We start from the raw sequence: 27,752 nt of genomic DNA on the forward strand, positions 1-27,752 counted from the left end.
CCTTCTTTGATGCCCATGATTCTCAAGTTTGGTCTTTTGATGGAGTCAGTGAGTTCTTGCATTTTCTTTTCACAGGTCTTGCATTATTTAATTAATAGTTTTCAGTTTTTCCTTAAATTACCATTTCATCTTCAAGTTCTGAGATTCTGTTTTCTGTTTGTGTTATTCTGCTGGATTGGCCTTCTGTTTTGTTTTGCAGTTCTGTTTTGTTCTTTTTTCTGAGGTTTTCCGTATCCTGGCTGTTTTCCTCTTTAATGTTGTCTATTTTTGTCCTGAGTTCATTTATCCATTTATTCATTGTGTTCTTTCTTTCACTTTGGTGTTTATACAGTGCTTCTATGGTTTCCTTTATTTCTTCTTTTGCTTCTTCAAATTCTCTATTTTTGTTGTCTTGGAATTTCTTGAGTGTCTCCTGTACATTTTGGTTGACCCTATCTAGTATCATCTCTATAAAATTCTCATTGAGTACTTGTAGTATGTCTTCTTTTAAATTATTCTTGTGGGCTTCATTGGGTCCTTTGGCATAGTTTATCTTCATTTTGTTGGAGTCTGGATCTGAGTTTCTGTTGTCTTCATTCCCCTCTGGTTCCTGTACTAATTTTTTGCTGTGGGGAAACTGGTTTCCCTGTTTTTTTCTGTCTTCCCGTCATTGTCTTTGGTGTTGCTACTATCCCTGTACTGTGTGCAATTAAGTATTTTCTAGCTTGTAATAATAACAATGGTAATATTTAGAATGGAAGGGTGAGCTGGGATGGAAAGCAAGAAGTTAAAGAAAAGGGGAAAACAAATACACAGACAAGAGGGCGAAAGCAGAACAAGATTTCAGACAAGTAAGTTTCAAAGGTATAAACAGGGAGCGTTAGTGTACTAATTGACAGTAAGCTGGTCCGCCTCTTCTCAAGCCATCTGGGCGCTGGCGACTGGCGGCCCGGGGGCCCTCCTCGTTTCTCCGTTTAACATGAAGTGGAGATTCTCTGCACCGGCTGGAGGTGTGGAGGGGTCAAAGTTATGCCTCTTTTCAATGATTATGCCTGCAAAGTGTGTCTCCAGCGTCTCTCCAAGATTTCACCATAGGAGGCTCGCTTTCTGCTTCCTCCTTCTAGCCACCATCTTGGAATCCCTTATTTTGAGTTTTGCTTGTTCTTGTTTTTCTAGGAATTTGAGATGTAGCATTAGGTCATAGATTTAAGATCTTTCTGTCCTTTTAATATATGCACTCATGGCTATAAACTTTCCTCTCAGGACTCCCTTTGCTGGGTCACATAGGTTCTGGTAGGTTGTGTATTTTTTTTTTAATGACTCATTGATCATTGAGGAATGTGTTCTTCAGCTTCCAATTGTTTGCATGTTTTTTACCATTGTTTTTGTTGTTGAATTCTAGTTTTCATACATTATGATCAGATAGAGTGCATGGGATTATTTCTATTTTCATATATTTCCTGAGGCTTGTTTTGTGCCCTAAGATATGATTGATTTTGGACAAGGTTCCATGGGCTGCTGAGAAGAATGTATACTGTGCAAAAGTTGGATGAAATATTCCGTAGACATCGGCAATGTCCATTTGATCTATGGTGTGATTTAGTTCTAGAATTTCTTTGTTGATTTTTTGTGTGGATGACCTATCTATTGGTGACAAGTGGGTATTAAAGTCTCCCACTATCACTGTGTTGGAGTTTATATATGTTTTTAGGTCCTTCAGAGTATGATTGATGAAACTGGGTGCATTGATGTTGGGTGCATATAGGTTGATAGTTGTTATTTCCTTTTGGTGTATTTCCCCTTTTGTTAGTATTAAGTGTCCTTCTTTATCTTGTTTGATCAATGTAAGTTTGATGTCTGCTTTGTCTGAGATAAGTATTGCTACTCCTGCCTGTTTTAGGGAGTCATTGGTTTGGTAAATCTTTTTCCAGCCTTTTACCCTAAGCCAGTGCTTGTTTCTGTCAATGAGATAGGTCTTCTGTAAGCAACAGATTGTTGGATCTTTCTTTTTAATCCAGTTTTCCCAACACTGTCTTTTGATGGGAGAGTTAAGTCTGTGAGCATTCAGTGTTAGTATTGAGAGGTATGTGGTGATTCCTGTCAATTAGTTGTTTTTGTTGTTTAAGGGTTTGTTTGCAGGTGGATCAATGTTACTCTCACCTTTCTTGCCTTCTCTTCTGTGGTTTTGTAATACCTGTCCTTTCATGGTTTTGTTTGCTTTAATTTTCTGTGTGCAGAATTCCTTGAAGAATCTTTTGTAGTGGTGTCTTGGTGGTCATATATTGTCTTAGTTTCTGCTTATCATGGAAGACTTTTATTGCTCTGTCTATTTGAATGATAGTTTTGCTGGGTAGAGTATCCTAGGGTTGATGTTATTTTCATTCAGTGCCTTGAATACCTCATTCCATGCTCTTCTTGCTTTTAATATTTCTGTTGAGAAATCTGCTGCAATTTTGATGAGTTTACCTTTGTATGTTATTTGTTTTTTCTCTCTTACAGCCTTCAATATTCTTTCTCTATACTCTGTGTTTGTTGTTTTAATGATAATATGTCATGGGGAAGTTCTATTTTGGTCAAGTCTGTTTGGTGTCCTGGAGGCTTCCTGTACTTGAATGGGCATAGTTTTCTCTAGATTTGGGAAAATTTCTGTTATTGTTTTGTTGAATATATTACTAATTCCTTTTGCTTGCACCTTTTCTTGTTCTTCAATGCCCATGATTCTCAGATTTGGTCTATGGAGTCAGTGAGTTCTTGCATATTCCTTTCACAGGTCTTGAGTTGTCTGACTAATAGTTCTTAATTTTTTCCTTTAGTTACCATTTCATCTTCAAGTTCCGAGATTCTGTCTTCTGCTCTTCTAGTCTGCTGGAGTGGCGTTCTATTGTGTTTTGTATTTCTGTCTCATTCTTTTTTCTGAGGATTTCCATATCATGGGTCACTTCCTCTTTAATATTGTCAATTTTCTTCCTTAATTCATTTATCTCTCTATTTATGGTGTTTTCGGTTTCACTCTAGTGTTCATTTAGGTTTCCTATGATTTCATTTATTTGTTTTTGTGTTTCCTCATAGTCTTTATTTTTGTTGTCTTGGAATTTCTTGAGTGTCTCCTGTACGTTTTGGTTGACCATGTGTAGTAACATCTCCATGAAATTCTTTATTATTTGCAGGATATCTTCTGTAAGGAAGTCTTGTGGACATCATTGGGTGTCTTCGCATCATTTATCTTTGTTTTGTTAGAGTGAGGTCCTGGGTATCCCTTTTCTTCATTTCCTTCTGAATCCTGTATTAAATTATTTTTGGGGGGAGAATGGTTTCCATCCTTTTTTCTTCTTCCTATCATTCCTGATGGTATTGTGTAACTGTTCTTGACAGGCTAGTTGGTGTTTTCAGTCACCTGTTTTCTTTCCCTTGGTTTAACTTTGTTTTGTGGCTGTATTGGATTTTTAGCTAATTGTGTGTTTACTGTTTCTGTGCCTGATTTGGGTGTAATTTAGTATTAACTAATTCACAGTAATAAAACAAAAATGCAAAAAAAACCCAAACCAAACCAAACCAAAAACAAAAACAATAAAAAACTCCCAAAAACAAATAAATAAAAAAATCCAATGAAATCAACAGGGAGAGATGAGCAAATAAAAAAGAAACAAACAAACAAATACTCCAGGTTCAGGATCAATTGAATTTCAGTCTTAGTTTAAGTTCTGGTGTTACTCCTTCAGTATCCAGTCCTGGTGTTGGTATTTAAGCAGCAGCTCTGTCTTAATCTTGCCAAGGGTTGACCTGTGGGTAGTGTTTTTTTTTTTTTTTTTACTTCTGTCTTTCAGCAGCTGCTCCTTGGTCAGTTTCTCCCAGTGAGGTGTGGCAGCTCTGCAGTCTACTAGTTGTCCTGCTTTGGAGTTGGCTTATCTCTGTACTTGTTTACTAGGGGCTTGTTTCTTTGCCTCACCCTCTTTCCCTGGGGCAAGGGCAGCATCAGTGTTCCATCAGCCGGCTGCCACTATCAGCATGTTGTTATGTTCACTGTTTGTTCCTCAAAGTTGCAGAGTCATCTGACAGTGTGTGCTCAGGGTCTGAGCCCTGTAGTCTGCTGCCTTCACTCCTTCCCTACTTCAGGCAGTGGCCTGTCACCCACCTGCTGGTGGCCCTCCTGCCTTTTGTTTACTGATGGTTTGAGTGAGTTCAGCTCCTTGCTCCTCCCCACTTCTCCATTGTGCTTTCAGCAACCCCCACCCCCTCCACTGTGCACTGGTTTTCAGTTCTGTTGTTTATTCAGTTTTTTTTTTTTGCAGGGGTGATCAGTTTGTCCAGGGTGTGCCAGCTGGTAGCTGGTGGCTGGTGGCAGGGGTGGTGTGGGGGTGGCAGCCCACCTGTTCTCTCAGTGTTTCATGGTATGGAGAAGCCTTCCATGGGCTAGGGGTTCAGGGCAACAACCTTTCAACTTTCCCTGGTGCTTCACCTCTGCCAAGCATGGCTCCAGTGTCTCAGCAAGATCTCTGATTCATGGAGCTCACACTGCCTGTGTCTGCATCACAGTCACCATTTTGGATCCTCCTCTTTAAATTTTTTAAAGGACTTTTCTTGCTCCTCTCCCCCTACCATGATTCTCCCTGATTTGTGGCTTCATAAAAGGGTTTTGCTAAAAGAAATTTTTTAGTCTGTACAGTGACACATAAGGGGATGGGGACTCCTCAGGGTCTCCCACTCCCACTAATATGGGTTTTTCTGGCTTTTTACATTTTTTTCCTATTCTTGGAAGCTGCTGTTGCCCTGGCTACCATAACCCTGCATGCTTTCTCTAGGTGGGTCTTTAACCATGTGGGTTGACAGGGGACTGGATCTTGCCAGCAGTCAATATAAGGACTCATCTGGATATTTCAGACCAAGATCTTATCTAATGACTCCTCTGAGGGCCATCCTACACCAAAAGTAGGCTGGTCTATTTCACAGAAAGTCCTAAGCTTGCCAGGAGTCAACTTGACCCTGTAATCTCCATTAAATTCCATCTTAAAGTTCTGGGGGGGGGGTGTTCTTACTCTGACCTCCTCCTGTTCCTACTGTTTGCCAGACATCTAGACAGAGACAAAGATGGAAGGGATGAGGGCATGGAGAGGAGGTAAGGGGTCCTCTTCTCCAGCACACAGGGGAAAACAAATAATACCATTCACTTTGTCCATCTCCAGCCACTCCCCTTGCAGGGATTTAGGCATCTCTTGGCCATTGTGAGTCAGTATAAGCCCAGACCAGAGGCCCTGTTAGGGCTTACCCTTGACCATATGATCTCACTATGGACACATGGATAGGGACTCCACACTCACTTCATAACCAGGCTATATCTCAGGCTTGCACTTTCACACACTCTCACACAGCACAGTACTTCCACTCTGCTCCCTGAACCTGAAAGACACCCCCAAAATGTGGTTACTAGACTACCTTTGAGAATTGATCAGACCCCCCTGCTGCCTCTTGAGGCAGGTCTGAATTTGAACATGTGTTCTTACCAGTTTGATGAGCAGGGTTTCCAGGTTGGTTCCTGAGCCTTTCTAGATTCCTTTGTGCAACTGGAACTCACCTCCTTAGCTCACTGGGAGAGAGGCTCCCTCCCCTGGATCAACATGGTCCAGTGGTGCCTGGCAGTGGCAGCCCACATAGTGGTCTGGGGACACTGAGCTGTTAGCAAAGAGATGAAAACACCACTCTTCTAATCCTGGGTGGGCCCCCAGAAGTGTTGCAGGAAGGCTCAGACAGAGACTGAGAAGACACCAAAGATTTGGGAAACAAGTTTATTAAGCAAGCTGGCAGCAACTCAGTGGACTTGAGTCCAAAGGTTGAGTCCTGAGAACAAAGGAAGCTTTCCTTACATTCCACTTGGAGGTTACAGAAATGGGGGGGTAAAGCTTGTTCTATACACAATCACATGTTATTTCATTGGCTGTTTTAATCTCTGGGGTAAGGTGACCTTTCTCTGGTTTCTAGGTTACATTCCCCAACTCCAGTTTTCCTTTGTTTTAATGCAGTACTCATGAAATCTCTCTTCTCCTTCCCTGCCCTCCTGCTACACACACACACACACACACACACACACACACACACACACAATTTAATTTATATATATGTATATTCAGTGTATATATACAGATGTATTTAATATATTTAATGTTGTTAATGTTCAACATTTTAGCAAACTGCAGAACTGTTTTCCAAAGTAGTTGCATTACTTAGCATTCCCACCAAACATGGTAGCAGTGCATGAGAATTCCAGTTATTCCAACTTCTCTCTAACACTTGGCTTGGCTAGACTTTTTTTTTTATTTTTATTTTTTGTTTAATTTTATTTATGATTATGTAAATGGAATATATTCATAATTAAAAGAAAGAAGGAGAAAGGGGAGAGAAAGAAGAAAGAAAAGAAAGAAGGAAAAAGGGAGGGAGAGAGGAAACATAAATTGATCCTGCTGACAGTTGGTTTTCCTGAAGGAGAGATGAGGGAGGACAGAGAAAGGATGAAGTTTTTTTTTAATTTCTTTTATTCATATGTGCATACAATGTTTGGGTCATCTCTCTCCCCTTCCCCCTGGCAACTCCCTTTCTCCCCACCCTCTCCCTCTCCCCTCCTACCCCCTCACTACCAGGCAGAAACTATTTTGCCCTTATCTCTAATTTTGTTGAAGAGAGAGTATAAGCAATAATAGGAAGGACCAAGGGTTTTTGCTAGTTGAGGTAAGGATAGCTATACAGGGAGTTTGCTCTTACTGCTTTCCTGTACATATGTGTTACATTCTAAATTAATTCTTCTTGATAGACTTTGCTTTTTAAACAGTAGTAAGAACAGATAATGTAAGCTGTACCTCTTAGCAAATTTTTTAGGAACATGTTACAGTGTTGTTAACGATAAGCAGAATGTATCGCAACAGGTCTCTAGAATTTATTTGTGTTGCATAAGTAAAACTATACATAGTGGGCAACAGTTCTATTTTTCCTGACCTCAATCTCCCAGCAGCCATCATTCTACTTTTTTTGCTTCTATGAATTTGACAATTTAGATACTTTATATAAATGAAATCATGTAGTATTCATTTTTCTATGACTGGTGTGTTTCACTTTGCATAATGGTCTCAAGGTTCATTCATATTGTTGCATATGACAAAATGTTCTTCTTTTTTTAAATTTAAGGTTGACTAGTATTCTATGGTATGCACAATACTTTATTTTCTTTATCCGTTTATATGTTTGTGGGCATTTAGGTTATTTTTGCATCTTGGGTATTGTGGAGAATGTTGCAATACATACACAGTGCAGATATCTCTTTAAGATCTTGACTTAATTCCTTTGAATATATACCCAAGAGTTGAATTTTTGGGTCAGATGAGTAATTCTAATTTCAATTTTTTGAGGAACTGTCATACTACATCTGCAAAGTATGTCATCCTACATTACGAAAAATGTACAAGACTTCTAATTTCTCCACATTGTCATAAACATGCATTATCTTTCCCTTTTTTTTCTTAACTGACCATCCTAACAGGTGTAAAATGATATCTGTTGGTGGTTTTGATTTGTATCTCCCTGATTATTAGTGATGTTAAGCATCTTTTCAAGAGCCTATTAACCATTTGTGAATCTTCTTTGTAGAAATGTTTATTTTGCTCATTTAAAACATTTTTGAAAAAAAAAAACCTAAAAATGGAACTACGTATGATCCCACTATACCACTTCTGGGCAGATATCTGCAGGAATGTAAGTCAGAATACAACAGATATATCTACACAACTATGTTTACTACAGCACTATTCACAACAGCCAAGCTGGGGAATTACCCTAAGTGCCCACCAACTGATGAATGAATAAAGAAAATGCAGTGTCTATATATGCAATGGAGTATTATTTGGTCACAAAGAAGAATGAAATTATGTTGTTTGCAGGAAAATGGATGGAACTGGAGATCATCATGTTAAGTGAAATAAACCAGACTCAGAAAGAAAAAAAAACATTTTTGATGTAAATATATTTAATTGACAAATAAAGCTGTATATATTAAGGATGCATAGTGTGATGACTTCCACGAGTTACATTTGCACATTTTTCAAAAATCAATTGTCCATGTATGTGTGGACTTATTTCTGAACTCTCTTTTCAGTTCTTTTAGAGAATAAACTATCACCAGTACCAATTTTTATTATAAAATAATTTAAGTGTGTATAGACATCAAACTATATAACATGTTTATGTTTGTGGTTCCTTTGCTTTTTATTGTAATTAATAAGGCATATTAATTGTATAATTTAATGGGTTTACTGTGACATTTCCATACATGAGTACATCTTGTTTTCATCATGTCCATTCTTCCTTTTTGCTCTCTCTTGCCCTCTCATCTCTTCCTCTTCCTTACTATCCCTATTTTTTTCCTTCCCTAATAGCCCCTCTTCTATTTTAAGGTCAATATTTTCAGCTTCCACATCTGAGAGAAAAAATATGGTACTTGTTTTTCTGCATCTTTTTTAGACAGGGTCTCATGTTGCTCAGACTGGCCTCAAACTTTAGATCTTCCTATCTCAGCATGCCAAGTAGCTAGGATTACAGATGTGTGCTACCACACCTGGCTTCTAGTCACTGCTGATGATCTGCTTGACTATTTTTGGAACAATATCACACTGTTTTGAATTCTAATGTCTAGGCATCAGTTACTATTGGTCCTTTGATTCCATCCATTATTACAATCATTTCAGTTAATCTAGGCCCTTTCAACTTCCATGAATTTTAAGTTTGTCAATTTTTATAAACATATGTCTATTGGAATTTTCATTGAAATTAAAATGTTGAAAAGATGTGGGGAGTGTGTAAATTCCTGTCTTAGTCTTGATCTTAGGGGAAACCATTCTGTTTTTCACTATTCAGTGTGAATATTTTTCATGGATGCCCTTTATCAGGTTAAGAGGTCCTTTTGAACGCTCAGCTTGTTTTAATTTTTTTTTAATTAGGAATGGATTTTTGAGTTTAACACAAGGTTTTCTGTCCTACTGAGATAATTATATAGTTTTATTTTTGTGCAGAAGATATTTCTCATCATTCTTGGGTGGTTAGAAAAGTCATATATGGTATTACCTAAAGCTTAATTGTGATTTTATTTTATTTATTAAAAATTTTGGATTAACGTATAATAATTGTACATATTTATGGAGTACAGCAGGTATTTCAATAAACATGTACAGTACATACTGATAAACTCAAGGTAACTAATACTTGTCTCTCCTTATCATAACTGTGTTTGGAAACTTTCAGCTTCTCTCTTTAGTGACTCATTAAAATATATAACACGTAATTGTGAACTTTAAGTTTGTTTTTTATTTCTGACCCAGGGTCTCACTATGCAGTCCACAAACTCATGCCCTCTTGCTTCAGTCTTTAGCATGCTGGGATTATAGGCATGTCCCAATTCCTCCTGACTGAAGTTGATCTTCTGCATCATTTAAAATCCTCCATGTAAAGGAGAATAGAGAGGCACAGAAACATGAGCATGTGGAAGGAGGAAAAAAGCAAAGAAGAAATTTGAGATGTCTGTATTTTCTTAGAAATAAACCTATTTTGAAGGAGTCAGTTCATTTTGAGTTCAATGCAGGACTGCTTGTGAGATGGCTAGGGATGTTAGTAGATCAGGAGTCATAGTTTGAGTCCTGCAGTATTTGAAGCTGTTGATCTTTCCTTTCTCACAGAAAAAATTTTCATTTTCTTCCTTTGTGTTCCTGGGTGCCACTTTATTCTGTTGTTAAATATTAGGGTCTCCCAGGACTTTGTCTTGCTCTGTCTCTGTAGTCACTCCTCAGGTAATTTCATTAAGTCTCATGACTTTAAGTATTTTATCTACTTAAATAAAACAATATCCTTTGCCATGGTCTAAAAGACTCAACCTGGGTGGGTTCCTAACTACCTGCATGGCTTTTCTACTGCCTTCTCCTTACTCACTGTGTTCTAGTCCTACCTACTTCCTATTCCTTGGGCATGCCAAACCTGAACCCACTCTTCTATTTTCTTGAAATGTACCTCTAGATCTTTTCCTGGTTCTCTACTTTGTTTTATTCAGTTCTCTGTTTCAATACCTAAGAGACGCACAGGCCCAGCTTCTGAACCTCCTTACCTAAAATAGTCATCCCATCCAGTGTTATTATCTGCATCCTAACCCTGCTTTACCTTCCATCACAGGCCTTCCTAAGACTTCTGTTGTACTCATTGTTTACTTATATGGTCACTGTGTGTCTTATGTACCATGAAGTAAGAGACAAGAAAGAAATGCACTGCTTTTTTTCCTTCTGAGTCTCATTATATACTCAAGAATTTTTTTGCTTAGTGGACAAATACATGAATACTTGTTGGCATTTTATATATTAGTTTTTATAAGTCATTGCTACCAAATATACAGATGTTTTTGTCTTTCTAGACACTCCTCTTACATTTGTGTTAATTATAACTAGATGGCAGAATTATCTTGATTTATTGATAAAACCACAAATTGGGTTTTCTCAGGCATGGCTAACACAAAAGACAAAGAATAGCATAAAATCCAGTTGGACTGCACTTTACACAAAATCTCTATTTCCTTAATTAATGGCAATAGTAACTGGCCAAACATTGCCTTTACTTATTGATTCTTAAAAACTATGTTGTATTATTTTTATTTTCTCTTTTTTGATTGGATGTGCTTTGAGGTCATGAACTATGAGTTATATAATACTCTTTTTTCAATTATTGTGATCATTAATTCTTTTCTTTGAATATTAGCATGTTAATTGTCCAAAGAGGTTCATTAGGATGTTTCCATACATGAATACAATGTACCTTGATCAAAGTCATCTTCCCACTCCCACTACTCTTTTTTTTATCTCCCCTATTCCAGCCCCTTTTTTTTCTTTGCAATTTTAGTGGGTTTCATATTATATTTTCATACATGCAGACTAAGATCTTTGATCATATTCACTCCCTCTCCATTCTTTTATTCCCAGGGCCAGTCTCAGAGACTGGGAAATAGAAGGTTCTCAATAAAAACTTGTTGAAAATCACAACTTTGAGAATGGGTCAGGGAAATGTAAACACCTAGGCAGACAGATTAATGTCTTTCTTCTTGTGAAGATTTGTCAAGGTCTCCATAAAATTTTCTAACTCTGTTTCTTAATCAGTGGTCTTCTATATCTTAATCTTAATTCTAATTCACTTCCTCAGCTTAAATTCCCATTCCTACACAGTCTATTTCTGGCCAAATCAGCCAGAAATAGCTCACTCTAGATGGAGCTGAATCTTCCAGCCTCTTGTGGAACCTATAAACTAGAGGTAATGGAGGACCAGCACTGGTCAACAGAGCTACAGACCAATTTAATCAAAATCTTCTGGGTGAAACTCTACATATTTTCAAAACACAAGTGCCTGATTCTTTCATTTGAGACGTTGAGTCATTAGATCTTGGGTGGGGCTTGGGAGGATAGAAGTAAAATCTGGTTTATAGCATTTTTCAGCCTCACAGAAAGCTAAGGGTTTGAACTTTGGTCCAAGCCTCCTTGCAACTAATCTCCACAATCTATGAGTGACCTATGTTTGCCAAGATGCACTGGCACCAGCAACTCGGTGCTAGTCACACACCTGAGATGGCAATGAAGCATAATGATTAAAGAAAGCCAGAGCTGAAATGCCTCTGACTTGATGTGGCCCAGGGCGGCTACTCAGTGTTCTCTCTCGACCATATACACCCAAGTGCACAATGAAAGGAATATTTAAAAGGCATGCCTAGGTCTGGCACCAGTGGCTCATGCCTGTAATCTTCGTTACTTGGGAGGGTGAGATTGGGAGGATCACGGTTTAATGCCAGGCCAGGCCAATAGTTGGTGAGACCCCATCTCCAAAATAACCAGAGAAAATTGGACTAGAGAAATGGCTCAAGTGGTAAGTGCCTACTTTGCAAGCACAAAGCTCTGGAATCACACTCCAGTCCCACCAAAAAAGAAAATGATTGAGACATGCCCAGGAGTCAAGAACACTCCACTGTATTTTCACTGTGTGTGCTGTGTAGCTGTCTTGTACCCTTTCTCAAAGTTTAGTAAGATTGACTTGGGTCTATTTTATGAATTTTATTACTACCTGGACCCTTGATCACTGTTGCTGGGAAAGCAGAAAAGACACTGTAAAGTCAGAGGATGTGAATTTTGAAAAAAATCTTCCCAGAGAATTCTGATGCTACTCTTAGTTGGAAACAAGTAATCTAGGCCAATGACCTCATTTTGTAAGTGTGAAAATAAGCTCCAGAAGTGTGATAACATGCTTAAGGTTTTCAAGGCTGTTTAGGGACAGAGTCAGGACTTTATCTTCTATAGACACACTTCTGTGACTTTCCTTTGAAGTAATTGAAGTCACCTGGAATCATGTTTACCAAAAAGTATCTGTATAGCACTCATTCCATGAACCACTCTGAGAAAAATTAGGTTCTGTGTGATTAAGTTTAGCTTTGACAAATGCTGCATACCGTATTACCTTTTTAGAGATTTACATTTTACTAAATGATTTAAGAAGTCATGTAGTTAATAGAATTTTGCTTTATTTAGCTCAGAATTGCCCAAAATTATTTGAAAGTAGGAGTATTCATTTTTGCAACTATTAAACATTTCACTGAAAAGAACCTTGGCAAAACAAACTTTGGGAAAAGCTGACCTAGATAAATATAAATGGAATAAAGGATTAATAATAACTGTCTTCAAAGCTGTGAAAGCTACTTTGTAGGCACTGGCAGCTGTTATTGTTTATGTCATAAACAATCTACAAGAAAGTTTGTATTAACCTTGATCCTAATGAAGATGTGTTTTACCATTGTGACTTACCATAGGAGTTAAGAGTTTTATTTCTAAGAACAGAAATACATGGAAAAGCACCAACCCCTCAGAGCAACTTCTGATATCTGAAATTTCATCAAAATGTGAACATTTGTAGCAATGCCACAAACTCAGGGCCAAATTGTCCATCTGGTTATGCAGATCAAAGGAATTCAGATGCTCATGGCATCAAAAGGAAGAGCCTTTGTTTTTCGATGAGCTTTCTCAGAGCACCTTTCATATCCTTGTTCCTCAGACTATAGATGAAGGGGTTCAACATGGGTGTCACCACAGTGAATAGTACTGCACCAATCTTATCTGTGTCCTCAGGGTGAGTTGAGGAGGGGAAAAAGTAAACCCCTACAATGGTGCTATAGAAGAGCAATACAACTGTCAGGTGACTGCCACAGGTGGAGAAGGCTTTCCACTTCCCCTCTGTAGATGAGATTCTCAGGACAGCCCTGATGATGCAGATGTAGGAGAAGAGTATGAGGGCAAAGGGCAAGATGATAACTGATATGCCCACAATAAATAATACCAACTCATTGATCATTGCATCTGAACAGGACAGTTTGATGAGAGAGGCCAAGTCACAGAAGAAGTGTGGGAGAGTGTTTCTGTCACAGAAGACCAGTTGAATAAGTAGAAGGGTGTGTGTCAGGGCAACAGTATTACTGAGGAACCATGGGATGACTGTGAAAAAAACACAGAGTTTGGGGTACATGACAGTTGCATAGCTCAGAGGGTGGCAGATAGCCACAAAGCGGTCATAGGCCATGACCCCCAAGAGGAAATTGTCAAGGACAACAAACACAATGGAAAAGTACATTTGTGTGATACAGCTATCATAGGAGATGGATTGACTCTTGAACTGAATATTCGTCAGCATTTTGGGGACTGAGGTTGAAGTGGAGGTAATATCAGCAAAGGATAGGTTAGCAAGGAAGAAATACATGGGAGTGTGAAGATTCGAATCCAAGCCAATGGCTAGAATGATGAGACCATTCCCAACCACAGTGACCAGGTACATACACAGAAAAAGCACGAAGATGAATTCTTGCTTCTCAGCCTGGTTGGAGAGTCCCAGGAGGATGAATTCAGAGATGGTTTGGTTTCCTTGATGCATATTTCTGTTAATCTTAAGAAAGACAAAGTCTTTATATCCCCAGAAGAAAAGTCAAAACAATATCACTCAGCTGCAGCCATTTCAGAGAGGCACTTCCTCTACACTAAGGGAAAATGAAGTTCCTTTCACTTACTAAGTAGAAGGACTACTTAATAATGAATTTTCTCAGCAGTGCAGAGACTCAGGAAATGCCTTAAGAGCAAAACAAAGGACAGGATAGATACTTCTTTATGAACATGTATTAAACTCTAAGAGTTCAGAATGTGGTTTTCATAATTGGCTTTAATTGTTGTTTAGATCCCCCAAAATGAGGACCACAGATGACATGGACCCCAGACTCTAAGGATGCTGGATATCCGTGCAGGAATTACTTAAAAATGAACAAACTGGTCCCAAGACTGTCTCCATCTTCATTATTTAAATGTAAGAAGATAGAGATTTGAAGGGTTTGGGGAAGTAGAAACAACAGAGGATTAGGGATAATACTATTGTATGGATGATCCTTTGCAAAAGAACTTCTCTTACAGATTGAATATTACTTTGTTAGGTTATCCAAGAAAATTCAGAGGACACATACAAAGATTTGTATTTGCCTTTCCCTTCTAAAGTTGGGAGGATCATTGGGTCAGTAAATCACAGCAGGGGTAAAGGAAAAGATGACAGCTATGGAAACCCTTCATTCTCACCCATGGCAGAGAAGGAATATATGAATTTTCTAGAGAACAAGTAAATGCTTCAGGAGGTTGTTCATCTCAAACCACCTTTTTGCAACTCCAACCAAGAAACAGCCTCCCTGGGTGGAGAAGACTGTGGCAGTAAGAAACCATGGGGGTAACTCTCTAATGTAAGAGGTATCTTTGAGAGCTAAGGAGAAAATCCAATGTCTTTGTCAGGGAACAACACAATTAGGCAGTCTCTGAAATGGGGCCTCTGAAGAACCCAAATGTGGCCTCATGGGAAAGTATGCCTGACACATATAAGTCACTAACTGTTAGCGCTTTATGGCTACAGACTTGAAGACTTTTTTCCCACTCTGATCTCTCTCTTGTACAAAGGAAGACCAAGACAAGAACAAAAGAAACAATGATGATGACAACGGTGAGTTGGGGGATTCAAGGTTAATGAACAGGGAGGAACAGAACCCCCTGTCTTTACCTGTACAGCCCCAAGCTGCAATGAGATCTGAGCTACACAGAGAGAGGACAAATGCTTTGGATTGGGTGTGAAATCAAAGTTTTAAATCAGCCTGAGCTTGATTTTTTAATACCTAGAAATGGGTCTTCAGTACCAATGTAAAACTGTTCTATAAAATCCTAAGTGATCGGAAAGCTATAGGAACACAAGGTGTCACCTAGGAACAGGGAAAGGAGATGAGAGTAACATCTCATTCCTTGTGGCTTACTGGCAGGACTATCAACTTGAGAACCAAGAGATATTGATTCTTGTCTTTCTGCTCTTCTGATAGCAGCTCTCTCTTTTTCTTGTCTCTCTATTCTCCTGTTTCCCAAGTCACTGTCTCTCAAAGTTTATTTTATTCAAGAGTAAACTTCCATATCTGGAATTCTGGAAACTTGAAGGGCAAGAGGGATTGAGCAGAAGCTCTAAGGTTTTTTTGCTTTTGGGAAACTTGGTTTATGAATGAGAGAGAGAGAGAGAGAGAGAGAGAGAGAGAGAGAGAGAAACATATATAGAAGGAAGACTCCAAGACAATATGGAAGTGAGATAAAGAACTGGCAGGAATCTGCACCTAAGGTACAGACCAGTCTGAAGGGGTTCTGTGGTTACTAATCTGTGGTTACTGACACTGATTGAGTGTCAGTCTCTAATCTTACTTTCCTCTTCTACCTCTCCCCATTACCAACAGTTTTGCTCAAATTGTTCTGAGTCCTTATGTGGCTGCCTAGCTAGTTAGGACCAGTGTTAAATTCTAAAAGGGTCTGAATGACAGCAAAAATTCAGGAAGTTATTGGAGTTGCTACTTACCAGGGTAGTAGGTAGGGACTGAGAACTGCTCTCCTGTGCTTCTCAGAACTGTACTCTTCTTCTTAGCACCAGAGTTAATGGAGTTGTGGTGTTAGGCTCATGTGGGACATTTATCTCTTCCCAAGTCCTTAGGGGTGATATCCCTGAAGTGTTTTTCTCAAGACAAACAGTAATTTTCACATCTCAGTCTTGAGGTAAATGGGGAATAGACAGACATTTCTGCTTCTTTGTTTTGTCTTTATGTTCTCATTCCACTCATCATTTCCTACTTATAACTTAATTGGTATTGCTGTTCAGAGCGAGTGAATTGTCTGCTGTGTGTGTCTTATGTTTTCAGTGAGACAGAAACATTTTGAAAGTCTTACTGTTTCCTGCTAATGCTTAGGAGAGAACACTTGGCAAATACTTAGAGAATTGAGTTGAATTCCTCTGCCAGTGATTATGACTCCAAAGAGATGCCATGTCTAGTGTGAGGAGACAGACAATGGTTTCTGCACCAATGAATAGACGTTAGTATTAGAAGGAGACTGGATCCCAATGATTCACTTCTTAAAAGAAAAGGAAAGAAATATAATTATATATCTATATAATATTAAAAAATAAAACACTAGAATGATATGAAGTGGGTTCAAATATTCTGGGAAGCTTAGAAAAATAGACTCTGAAATGGACAAAAATAAGGAAGATTACATAGGCAAAGACAAAGCCAAAATTAGTATTTTCCTACTTCTAATGTTTGCACATGCCTTATAACTTGGTGCAGTTCTATTTCTCAACAAAACCAACAACATTTATTCCCCTCCTCACAAGAAGAAATCCAAAGCATGGTTTTACTGCATGCATGACACGTGTTCAACAACATGTATTCATGACTAGCATTTAAAATAATGAGAAAATGTAGAAGAAAAGACAAGGTATCCTATCTATCTATCTATCTATCTATCTATCTATCTATCTATCTATCATCTATCTATCTATCATCTATCATCATCATCATCATTATCATCTTTTGAGTCACTTCTTATAAGTCTGTAGCAAGAATTTAAGAGTTGATATTTTGTTTGTAAGGGGAAACTTTAAGGCAGTTAGGACAAGGAATATACAAAACTGAGTATTACATAAAAAGCAAAGCAATGCAATACCACACATTCCTTCAATGTCATTGTTCATAACAAGCATACAAGAGTCAGAGAAGTTTGCTCATCAGAGATGCTCACTTAGCATGTGTTTACCATGGAAGGATAAGTCACACCTGGGAGCAAGCCTCTGAAGGAAGAAAGGAAGTTATATTTATTTTCTCTGTCCTTTCATCTCTTCTTTTCCATCACCCATGTTTTACCCTGGGAACTTTCTTGAATTTCCAAGTTGCATCTGTCTCCTTGATGGCCACAAAAGAAGTTTAGATACATGCTCCATAATATTGCTATTACTCTGAGTCCAGAACTTTTGTATGGGTTGGCACATAGGCTCAATGTCAGATAACTCAGAGAATTTGGGAAAAGGTAGCAGAATTTGAGAGGTGGATGATGTCATTCAAAAGAAAGAGGTGGTATAAGGTTGTGTGCAATTGTAACCTACTTGGGTTTTTTTGTTTGTTTTTTGGTGGTACTGGGGTTTTATACTCAAGACTTTGTATTTACTGGGCAAGTGCCCTACCACCTGAGCATGCCTCTAGCCTTTTTACCTTTAGTTATTTTCCAGACAGTGTCTCACACTTTTTCCTGAGCTTGTCTCAAACTGTGATACTTCTACTTATGCCTCCCACAAACTTGGAATTATAGATGTGAGCCATCACACACAGAGCTTGCTAACATTTTTTCCCCTCAGCTGGCCTTGAACTTTGATCCGCCTATCTCTGTCTCCCAAGTAGGGAGATGACAAGCATGAGCCACTTTGCCCAGCCTATTTGTCCACCTCTTTGCTACTCAGATCTGATCATGTACTCTCCTTGCTTCTAGATTCTATACAACACTATGGCAACTGTATTTTCCCATGAGAATGAAAACACTCTGAGTAGGGAAATGCATACCCAGTTAGTCTGGAGAAGTGTTTTTTAATCTTTTATTAATTATTGACCAGACACTCCCTTAGGGAGTCTTTAGAGAAATTTTATTCATTCTTTCTACCCCAAGAAATTAAATACTTTGAAATATGATTTTGTCAAATATGGCTGATCTTTGGAGAGTCACACATTATTATATTATCTAAGATTTCCCCACCCCTGGAATTAATTTTGGGATAATACCATCCTACATTGAGGGTGCTTGGTCTAGAGGTTCCTTCAAAGTCAGTCTTAATCTGGAATGATAAGACAAGAATATTAGCCATACAGGCTATAGACAGTCTTCACTTTTGTAGCAGTCCCTGAGGTTCTGATTGATATTCTTCACCTCCTTTTCCATCAATCATTTCATGTTTCTTCATACTTAGCAAAGCAATGGAATACAACACATTACTTCAAGGTCACTGTTCACAACAAGCACACAAGAGTATGCTTTGCTGACCTGAGTTGCTTGTCTTTGGGACTCAGACTTTTCCCATGAAGTATGTGACTTCTTATAGCCCTGATCTTGCTGGATTATGGTTGTGTTAATTGCTTATGAATGTCTTATATCACAGTTTAGACTCACTCTGGTTCAGGGTTTCAGGAATAGGAAGCCCCAACTGCACAAATTGGTCATTGAATGTAGATTGAGAAATGGCCCCTCCCTGTCACTCATTGTGGTTATTAGGTATGTCTCATGCATGGAATGATGGAGATGGATACCATCATCACCATCCTGAGGTAATGATAGTTTCCTTTTCTGATTTCTTACAGTAGTTTTATAACAATGTATTTATTGAGATACTAAATTCACTTTGAACTCAATGTCATTTAGTGAATAATTGATTCTTTTTTCTTTGATTGATAGAAACTGTAATTTTGATCAAATACTAAATTTCCATATGTAGTTTTAATTAGACTATATCTTTGTTCCTTTTTACAATTTTCAGTTCTTTCCCAATACCATTCAGCTTGCAATAAACCTTACTGTGAGTCAGCCTAGCAAACATACTTTTAACCCATTTAAAGATTAATTTGACTAGGTTGTGGCTCACACTTGTAAACTCAGCTACTTGGGAGGTAGAGAATGGGAGGATCATACTTTGAGGAAAGCCAGGTCAAAAAGTTAGTGAGATTCCATCTCAACCAATAAGCTGGGTGTGGTGTTATCACCTGTCATTTTAGCTAGGTAGGATCTTGCTATTTAGCAAGATCATGGTTGAGGCCATCCTGGCAAAAATGTGAGACCCTATTCAGCAAATAAATAAAGTAAAAGGTGTTGGAGGTGTAGTTCAAGGGTAGAGTTCCTGCATAGCAAGCATAAGGCCCTGAGTTCAAACCCCAGTATCACTTCCAAAAATTAATTTGGTTCTTGCTATGCAAGTTTATCATCTAAATAAACTTTAGAATCACCATCACAAAATTTAAATGAAATTTCCTTGATATTTAGAATTTGGATTTATAAAATACATTTGATAAGATTGTTCATAATTTTGAGTTTTCCCCAGGGACATCAAATATCCAAGACTCAGAGTGACTACTGAGAGCAACAGAGAGTAGTGAACAGCAGAGCACTAATTCTGCCTTGGTTGGGGGAAGACTGAGGAACCTAATCACCCGTCTGCTGGTCTCAGTACTGACAGACCCTATCTCTTTGAGGAGGAGGATTCTGTGTCTGGGAACCTAATGGACAGATGAGTGAGTCAGTATCCCATCCCCCATGGAGAGCATGATGATCTCTGAACCCTGAGGAAGAGTTACATGGCCTCATAAATCTGTCATGGGGCTGATAGATAAGATGTTCTCAGGGTTGTTTCCCCCTAGTAAGGGTCAAACAGACCAGCTCATTGAAGAGAGCTCATGGCCAGTGGAAAAAACCCACCTAACCCTTACCCTAACACAGAGTTAAAGTGTCCATAAAAAGCCCCAGTGTTCACCTGAGCAGGGAGCCACAGGTTTCTGGGCTCCACTGCACTTCTCTAGCTGCAGCTCTTTCTTTATCTAATAAATCCTACTTTTTGTGCTGATCTTGTTGTCTCACAAGTCAGTCTGCTGCCTCACGAGCCAATTCTTTGGCCATGAAGGCAAGAACTCTCAACATTGGCCTACAACAAGGAGGCTGTAGTTTTCTGATTTAGAGAATATGGTTTTGGGTCCTTAGTCCTATCAACATACCCACCAGAAAGCAGTTTCTAGGGGCATGCCTCCATGCTTTCAGGGCCTGTCCAACTGTTTGCCTTAGGTCTGGAGAGCAAGATTCAGGTCCGCCCATCAGTCTATAATCACAGTCAGAATGCAGACTAAGAAGGATAAAAATTTTGCTAGCCATAAGCTTGAAACTTTCTTGCCTCCCTAGCCTCAGGGGATGGGAATCACTCCTGACTAGGGAAGGTGGGACCTCCAACAAGAAAAGCTTGGACTTGAGCTGCTACCTACTGACTTCCTGAGCCATGGCTGTGTTGAGTACAATCACCAGATTGCTAAACTGCTGTTGCACAGACTCTGTGGCAGGGTATACCGAGACTCCCTGAGCAGTGAGTGTTTCTTGTTTTCAGGCCTTCAGAGTATCTCAGTTTCAAAAAACAGATCCTCTTTCAAGATGACACTTGTTCTCCAAGGGAAGGTGGGGTTACTGAATGTCTTTTTGTGCCAAGGCTGGTCTTCCATGACAGAGAAGTCCCTGTCGTACAAATCTCTGCACTGGGATTGGGGCATGCAATATGGATTTATCTTGCCACTGGAATTGTTGATCTGTCATCTGGGCCATTTATTTTATCTTTAAATGGGTGTCTTCAGTTTTCCTTACTCCTCCCAGGAAGCTAAGAATGGGCTTGGAACTCAAGCTTTTTTACTGCTGGCTCAGTTTCTCAGTGGTTTTCTGCCTTCCTGCTACCTTCTTTGTGGGTCCTGATGCTTTTCTTCTCTTTCTCTCTTCAGAATCTTTCTCCTGTGTTACCAAACTCTTCTCACTCATGGAGTCAAAAGGGTGGATACCACCATCTTGCCTGGGTCCCAAGAAACCTAAAATCTTTATGGAACTAAAAAAAATCTAAATATTCAAAGCCACCCTGAACAAAAGAATAAAGCAGGAGGTATTACACTACCTGACTTCAAACTATACTTTAAAAGTACAGTAATCAGAACAGCATGGTATTGGCACAAATTCAGACACGTGCAGGAGGGCAACAAAATAGAGAGCCTAGGGGTAAATCCACATGTGTACAGCCAATTAAGTTTTGACAAAGTTGCTGAGGATACACACTGGAGAAAGGACAGTCATGTCAATAAATAGCGTTGGGACAGTGAGATATTCACAAACAGAAGATTGGAAGTAGATCCCCACATCTCAACAGTTCAAAATCATCTAAAATCATCTAAAAGACTTCAATGTAAGTTGGAAACTTTGAAACTACTAAAGAAAACACAGGGGAACTGGTTCAGAACAGTGCCATGGGCAAAGATTTTTTTTTTTTTTAGAGATGATCACCAAATCACAGGAAACAAATTAAAAAAAAACAGACAAATGGGAGTATAATCAAACTAGAAAGCTTCTACATGGCAAACAATCCACAGAATTAATAGAAATCTTCAGAAAAAGAGAAAACACTGAAAACTCTTATACCTGAAATGGTAGTGATATCCAGAATATAAAAGCAACTCCAAAAACTAAATAGAAAAACAAAACAAAACAAAAAACCCAAATCTAATTAAACAATGACCAATAGACCTGAATAGACTTTCCTCAAAAGAAGTCTAAAAATAGCCCAGGTGTATAGGAAAAAAATGTATGGTATCACTACTCATCAGGGAAACGCAAATCAAAACCACAACGAATGGCTTTCTTAAAATGATGAAAAATAACTACTGCTGACAAAAGTGTGGAGCAAAGGTAACATTTACAAACTGTTGGTGGGATTATAGATTAATATAGCTGCTATGAAAAATGGTATGGAGGTGCCTCAAAAAATTAAAAATAGAACTGCCTCAAGGTCCATCAATTCCACTGTTGAGTATAAATCCACAGGAAATGATGTCAGTGAGTGAAAGAGACATCTGTACTTCATAACTCTTGTGGCACTATTCATTAGAGCTAAGAAATGAAAAGAACCCAAGTGACCACCAACTGATACTAGATAAAGAAAACATGGTATATCTACAACATGGCATACTATTCACTAATAGATACCAATTAAATCTGAATGGAAGTACAGATTTCATGTTAAGTGAAATATAAAGGATGTAAAGACAATTAGTAAATGATTTCACTCGTGGAATCTTAACATTTTGAATCATGCAAGTTGAAAGGAGAATGGTGGTTACCAGAAGTTGGTTGAGAGTAGGAGGATGGACAGATGGGGAAAGGATGATGAATGGGTACAAAGTTAAAGTTAGGTAGAAGCAAGAAACTGTGTTGTGCTGTTGCACAGTGAGGGTTACTTGAACCATGGGTTTTGAGTGGCTTACCATTAAAATAGTAAAAGTGTTAGGAGATAAACATGTTTAACCAGACTTGAACATTATATAATACATACCTGTATAGAAGCATCCATGGTACCTCATTAATAATGACAATTTTCATACTTTCAATTTATCAATAAAAATACATTTAATTTTTAAAACCTAGTCACCAGCGTGATCCCTACAGGCAGCTTAATTGTTTCTTCCCTAGGAAAGCAGGAAGAGGAGTGTTAGGTATTCTCATGGGGAACTCTCTAGACCTCTGCAAGTCTCTTTAATTCTCTCCAGATCTCCACATGCTAGCCTCTGAAATACTAATACAACTTAAATGAAGCTGTTTTAGAAGGAATACACTGTATGCCTTGCACCATTGAACATCCTTTATTATCTGAGTGATAATCTTTGTTAGTACATACAGACCTCTTCTGACCTGAGGTTAGCTATGTGCCTTCAATTTCAAAACACTCAAAGATAAAAATCACATTCATGGACTTTTAAATAATAACCACTACACAAGATACTTTATAGACCTTTCTCATTTGTCATTTACAGACACAATCTGTGAATTATGATAGAGAAATAATGTTATTTTTTTTCTTATAGCAAGGAGGTAAGTGATTCTTCAGGGCAAAGGAGGAATTCATGGTAGATTCAGAATCTGATCCACACTGATGTCCTTTCTTTCATGTTCTCTGCCTTGTAGAAATTGGGAACTTTTAAAATGTTTTTTATTTTGTTTGAATTTTTAGCTGTATTGAGGTTTGAACTCATGGACTTGCATTCACTAGGCAAGCATTCTACTACTTGAACCACATGTCAACCCGTTTTTGGCTTTTTAGTTATTATTCAGGTGCAGTGTCAGACTGTGACCCTCCTACCTATGACTTTCTGGGTAGCTGGGATACAGTTTTATACCACCATGACCAGCATATTGATTGAGATATGGCCTTGCTAACTTTTTTATCCCATACTGGCCTCAAGTTGCAATCCTCCTGATCTCCACCTCCCCATGTAGCTGGGATTGCAGGCATGAGATAATGCATCTGGCCAGAAATAGGACCTTTTGACCATTACTTATTTTAGTGTTTCAGACTGACTATTCTGAATTGAACATTCTTTCTCTACTAGAAAAATGGTAAACATTTTAGTAAGAAGTAATTCATGCAAAAGAAATGGGCTACAGATATCTACTATGAGTTATTTGAAAATAGAAAGAAATATTTAAAAATATTTCTAAAGTGCTGAGCTGAGTCTGAGGTATAGATGTGAAAAAGTCAATCACAAGGACTTTAGTGATTCATATAATAAATCGCACTTCTTTCCAAAAAATGTTAGTAAAATTATATATGTGAGGCTTTGACTGGTTAAGTGATTTTATTGTGTTCACTGTATATTGGATGTTAAAAAGCCAAGCACAAGCAAACAAAAACCCAAACAACAAAATGATCCTTCTTCAAATTGAAAAAGGGTCCTCAATGAATTAACATTCTCTGAATTGCATTTCAACCCTGTCACCATTATCTCTTGCTTATTCTTCGAAGGTGGCTTTAACTCTTGAATCTTGTCTTTTTTAAGCTAGCTGTATCAATTTACAGGATCAAATAATTTCTCAAATCCTCAGTTTCTTTGCTGATAAAGTAAGAATAATAATTCTACCTACCATAAACAAGCACTCATTTCTGTATGTTTTCTTTACCATTGTCAATAGAACATAATATATGCTAAAAGTGACCTTGTGTGTTTAATTTGGCAACTGTAATATTTTCAAGTCGCAAACTTATAAATAGAAGTTGCCAAAGGAACAGGAGAACCATTGTAGGGAATAGTAGTTAGTTTAGGGTGGATAGCCTTCCAAAGATTTCAGGAAAGAAAGAGAGAAGGAAGGAAGAAAGGAAAGAATGAAGAAGGAAACAGAGAAAGGAAGAAAGAAGGAAAGAAAAAAGAAGGAAGTAAGGAAAAGAAAGGAAGAAAGGGACAAAGGAAGAGCAAAAGAAAGAAAATTTAAATAAGGGTAGTATACACGAACATATTTCACATAAAGTATTTTACAACATGGAACTTACTACCATAACAGATTTGAGAACTAAAGCTGGCACACAAATTGGGAAGTTTAAACTTTTGGTTTTTGTGGTTTAGCTATGGCATGACAGTAATGGGAGAAAGAATGAGATTTAAGAACAACGGACTATTTAATGCAAACTAGTTTATAGATTTTAAGGAAGAAATTTTTCAGAAGAATGGTCCACATTAGAATTACAGGAACAGAAATCATATGCTTGGAGTCAGAACAAAATAAGAGATGTGGGAGAGCAGAGACAATCTCGGGGAGAAGAGAATATTGAAGACTGAAGCCCTGCTGCCAGCATCCATACTTTATGTTCATCAGCCAGCATGAAGATCATCATCCTATCCTAACAAAACATAACTAACACTCATCAGGCTCTGCTTACCACCAGCGCTTTATTATCTGTTATGTTTTATCTTGTTTATTTCTCACAATGAAGCTCCAAGCAGGTCTCATTACTACTTTTATTTTGCAGCTGCAAAGATGATGTTCAGGCTGTAGGTTAGTGAACAGTGGTTATGTTATGTGATAAATGGGATGTCTGGTGCACTTTTCTACCAGAAACCAAAGCTCTATGTCAGCTGTATCTGATGATATGCCTGAATTTGGAATTGCCTCTGCAGGCTGAAAATACTCCCTACACACCTGCTACTGTACCACATCTACTATGCATAGAGTGTGATATGGTGATTCAAGAATAAAACCCTTTTATAACCTAATCAAACATTTATATTTTTGGCCACATAATTGCCAGAAGGTATAGATATGCTGGTATTAATAAAAATGGGAGTGGGAGTTGAAAGGTTGAAATGCAATTCAGAGTTTGTTAGTTCATTTAGGACTCTGGAGTGTTTGAAAGAAGGATAATTTCGTGGTTTGAAGTTTCTGTTTGCTTGTTTGTTTTAGCTTTAATGAGAGGCAAGCATATGGCAAACAAGATGAAATTACCGCCTAATCCATCACTCAGTTCACTATGATACCCCAAATACTGAGATTAAACAAAACCAGGTAATTATTCATCATAAATTGCATTAAAATCAATTTCATTTAAATCCATTTGAGACCATTAGTCTTAGGCACAACTCAGCATGGATTAAAGGGTGGTGTGAATCCAGGACAGAGAATGGAATTAATGTCATGTGAATGTGAATAAATTACTCAATGTCTTGTACTTCATGGTAAAATGAATAAAACAACTAACCAAACTCATAATATTATTGAGAAGAGGCAGTGAATTCACATCAGACTTGTCTACAGCTGCTCTTGGCAGGTGAGCAACTTGAAAGTGTCAGAGTTTACTGAGCTCAGGAGAAATGAACTGGCAGACAGATTCAACTACACAAGTCATTTTCATGAAGTTACTATGTTTCCTACATCTCACTTCAAATATATAAAATTTTTAAATCAGTTAAATGATCCATTAAGGGTCTGAAGATTCAACACTGTTTATAGCTAATGCACCAAATTTGGTTATCAAGCTTAAAATTTTTCTGGAGAATCTCAAAGGAAAAGTTGTTACTAAAAAGAAAAAACACAAATTGTGCTTTTACTTTCTAATTTTTATCCAATTTATTTATGACCATGTTCCTTTTTTCTAAGGTCTGTAGAACACCTACAGATTCTCAGGTAGCACTGATGAAGAACAGGACGGAAGTGACACAGTTCATCTTGCTGGGACTAACCAGTGACCTAGACCTACAGATTCCCCTCTTTGTTACCTTCCTCCTCATTTACATCATCACTCTGATTGGGAACCTGGGGTTGATCCTATTGACTGTCCTGGACTCTCGTCTCCACACTTCCATGTATTTTTTCCTTAGTAACTTGTCTCTGTGGATTTTTGTTACTCTTCAGCTATCACTCCAAAGGTCATAGCTGGACTCCTTATAGGAGACAAAGTCATGACATACAATTCTTGTGTTGCTCAGATGTTCTTTTTCTCAGCTTTTGCTACAGTAGAAAATTACCTCTTGGCTTCAATGGCCTATGACCGCTATGCAGCAGTGTGTAAACCCCTACATTACACCATCACCATGACAACAAGTGTGTGTGAGCGTCTGATCGTGGGCTGCTATGTCTGTGGTTTCCTGAGTGCCTCCATCTACACGGGGAATGCATTCAGTCTCTCCTTCTGTAAGTCCAATGTGGTCCATCATTTTTTCTGTGATATTCCAGCAGTCATGTTTGTTTCTTACTCAGATAGATATGTTAATGATTTGGTTCTTATTTATTTAGCCAGCTTCACTATCTTTTTTGCTCTGTTAGTAATCTTAATATCTTATATGATTATTTTTATAAATGTCCTAAAGATGTACTCAGGTGCAGGACATAGGAAGGCTGTATCAACCTGTGCCTCCCACTTCACTGCAGTCTCCATTTCTATGGAACTGTTATCTTCATGTACTTACAGCCCAGCTCCAGTCATTCCATGGACACTGACAAAATGTCATCTGTGTTTTATACTATGGTCATCCCCATGCTGAACCCTGTGGTCTACAGCCTCAGGAACAAGAAGGTCAAGAATGCTTTCACAAAGATTGTTTTCAAGGCAAAATAATCTTAAACTTTTTTTTATTGTTGTGCTGGGGGTGCACTGCAATATTTACAAAAGTTCTTCAAATATATCAAATATATCATAGTTGAATTCACCCCCTTCATCATTTTCCTTTATCCCCCCACCTCCGTTTGTGGAATAGTTTCAACAGGTTTCACTTTCCATTTACATATATGCGTATACCATATTTGCACTATATTCACACTCCTATACATTTTCCCCACATCCTCCCCTCCCACTGTTATCAACCCCCTAGACCCGTTTTGCTCTCCTGTTCTCTGATTTAAAGCAAAATAATCTTCATGTTCTTTTTTAACTTTTTGGATGCACAGTAATACTTTTTCCAATGTGTTCCCTGTACTGAGTCATATTTTAAAGCCCACACTGAATTCTACATTCTGTAATGATACTTTTTCTGCAGTAATATTTCTTGATGGGTAAAAAAGTAACATTCTGTCCAGACATAATATATGACTAAGAATATCTATGCTATGTTTGAGTCTGTTTAACTATTCAATCATTTTCCATCATATTCAGTGCAATGTATGTAAGCAAGTATATAAAAAGTTCATGCACAGAAGTGCACACAAGGGCGGATATACAAATGAATGTGGTAGACTTGCTGGAAGGAAATGCATTTTAGCTGCTTGTGGTAGTTATTTTTATGTATTAATTTGACTGGATTAAGGGATACCCTGTAG

At 38.1% G+C, this 27,752-nt stretch overlaps 1 protein-coding gene and 1 pseudogene across 1 annotated transcript; one reads left to right on the top strand and one right to left on the bottom strand.

The window, feature by feature from the left end:
- Positions 1–13,002: 13,002 nt before the first annotated feature.
- Positions 13,003–13,962, bottom strand: LOC109679783 (olfactory receptor 1S1-like). The gene has a single exon (XM_020154859.2). It carries the CDS (start codon positions 13,945–13,947, stop codon positions 13,003–13,005), a length of 945 nt encoding a protein of 314 aa, XP_020010448.2. The 5' UTR covers positions 13,948–13,962.
- A 12,170-nt stretch (positions 13,963–26,132) lies between these two features.
- Positions 26,133–27,054, top strand: LOC109679782 (olfactory receptor 5B3-like; annotated as a pseudogene).
- The last annotated feature ends 698 nt before the right edge of the window (positions 27,055–27,752 follow it).

The sequence above is a fragment of the Castor canadensis genome, chromosome 1 (genome assembly GCF_047511655.1).
Source record: "Castor canadensis chromosome 1, mCasCan1.hap1v2, whole genome shotgun sequence".
NCBI lineage: Eukaryota > Metazoa > Chordata > Mammalia > Rodentia > Castoridae > Castor > Castor canadensis.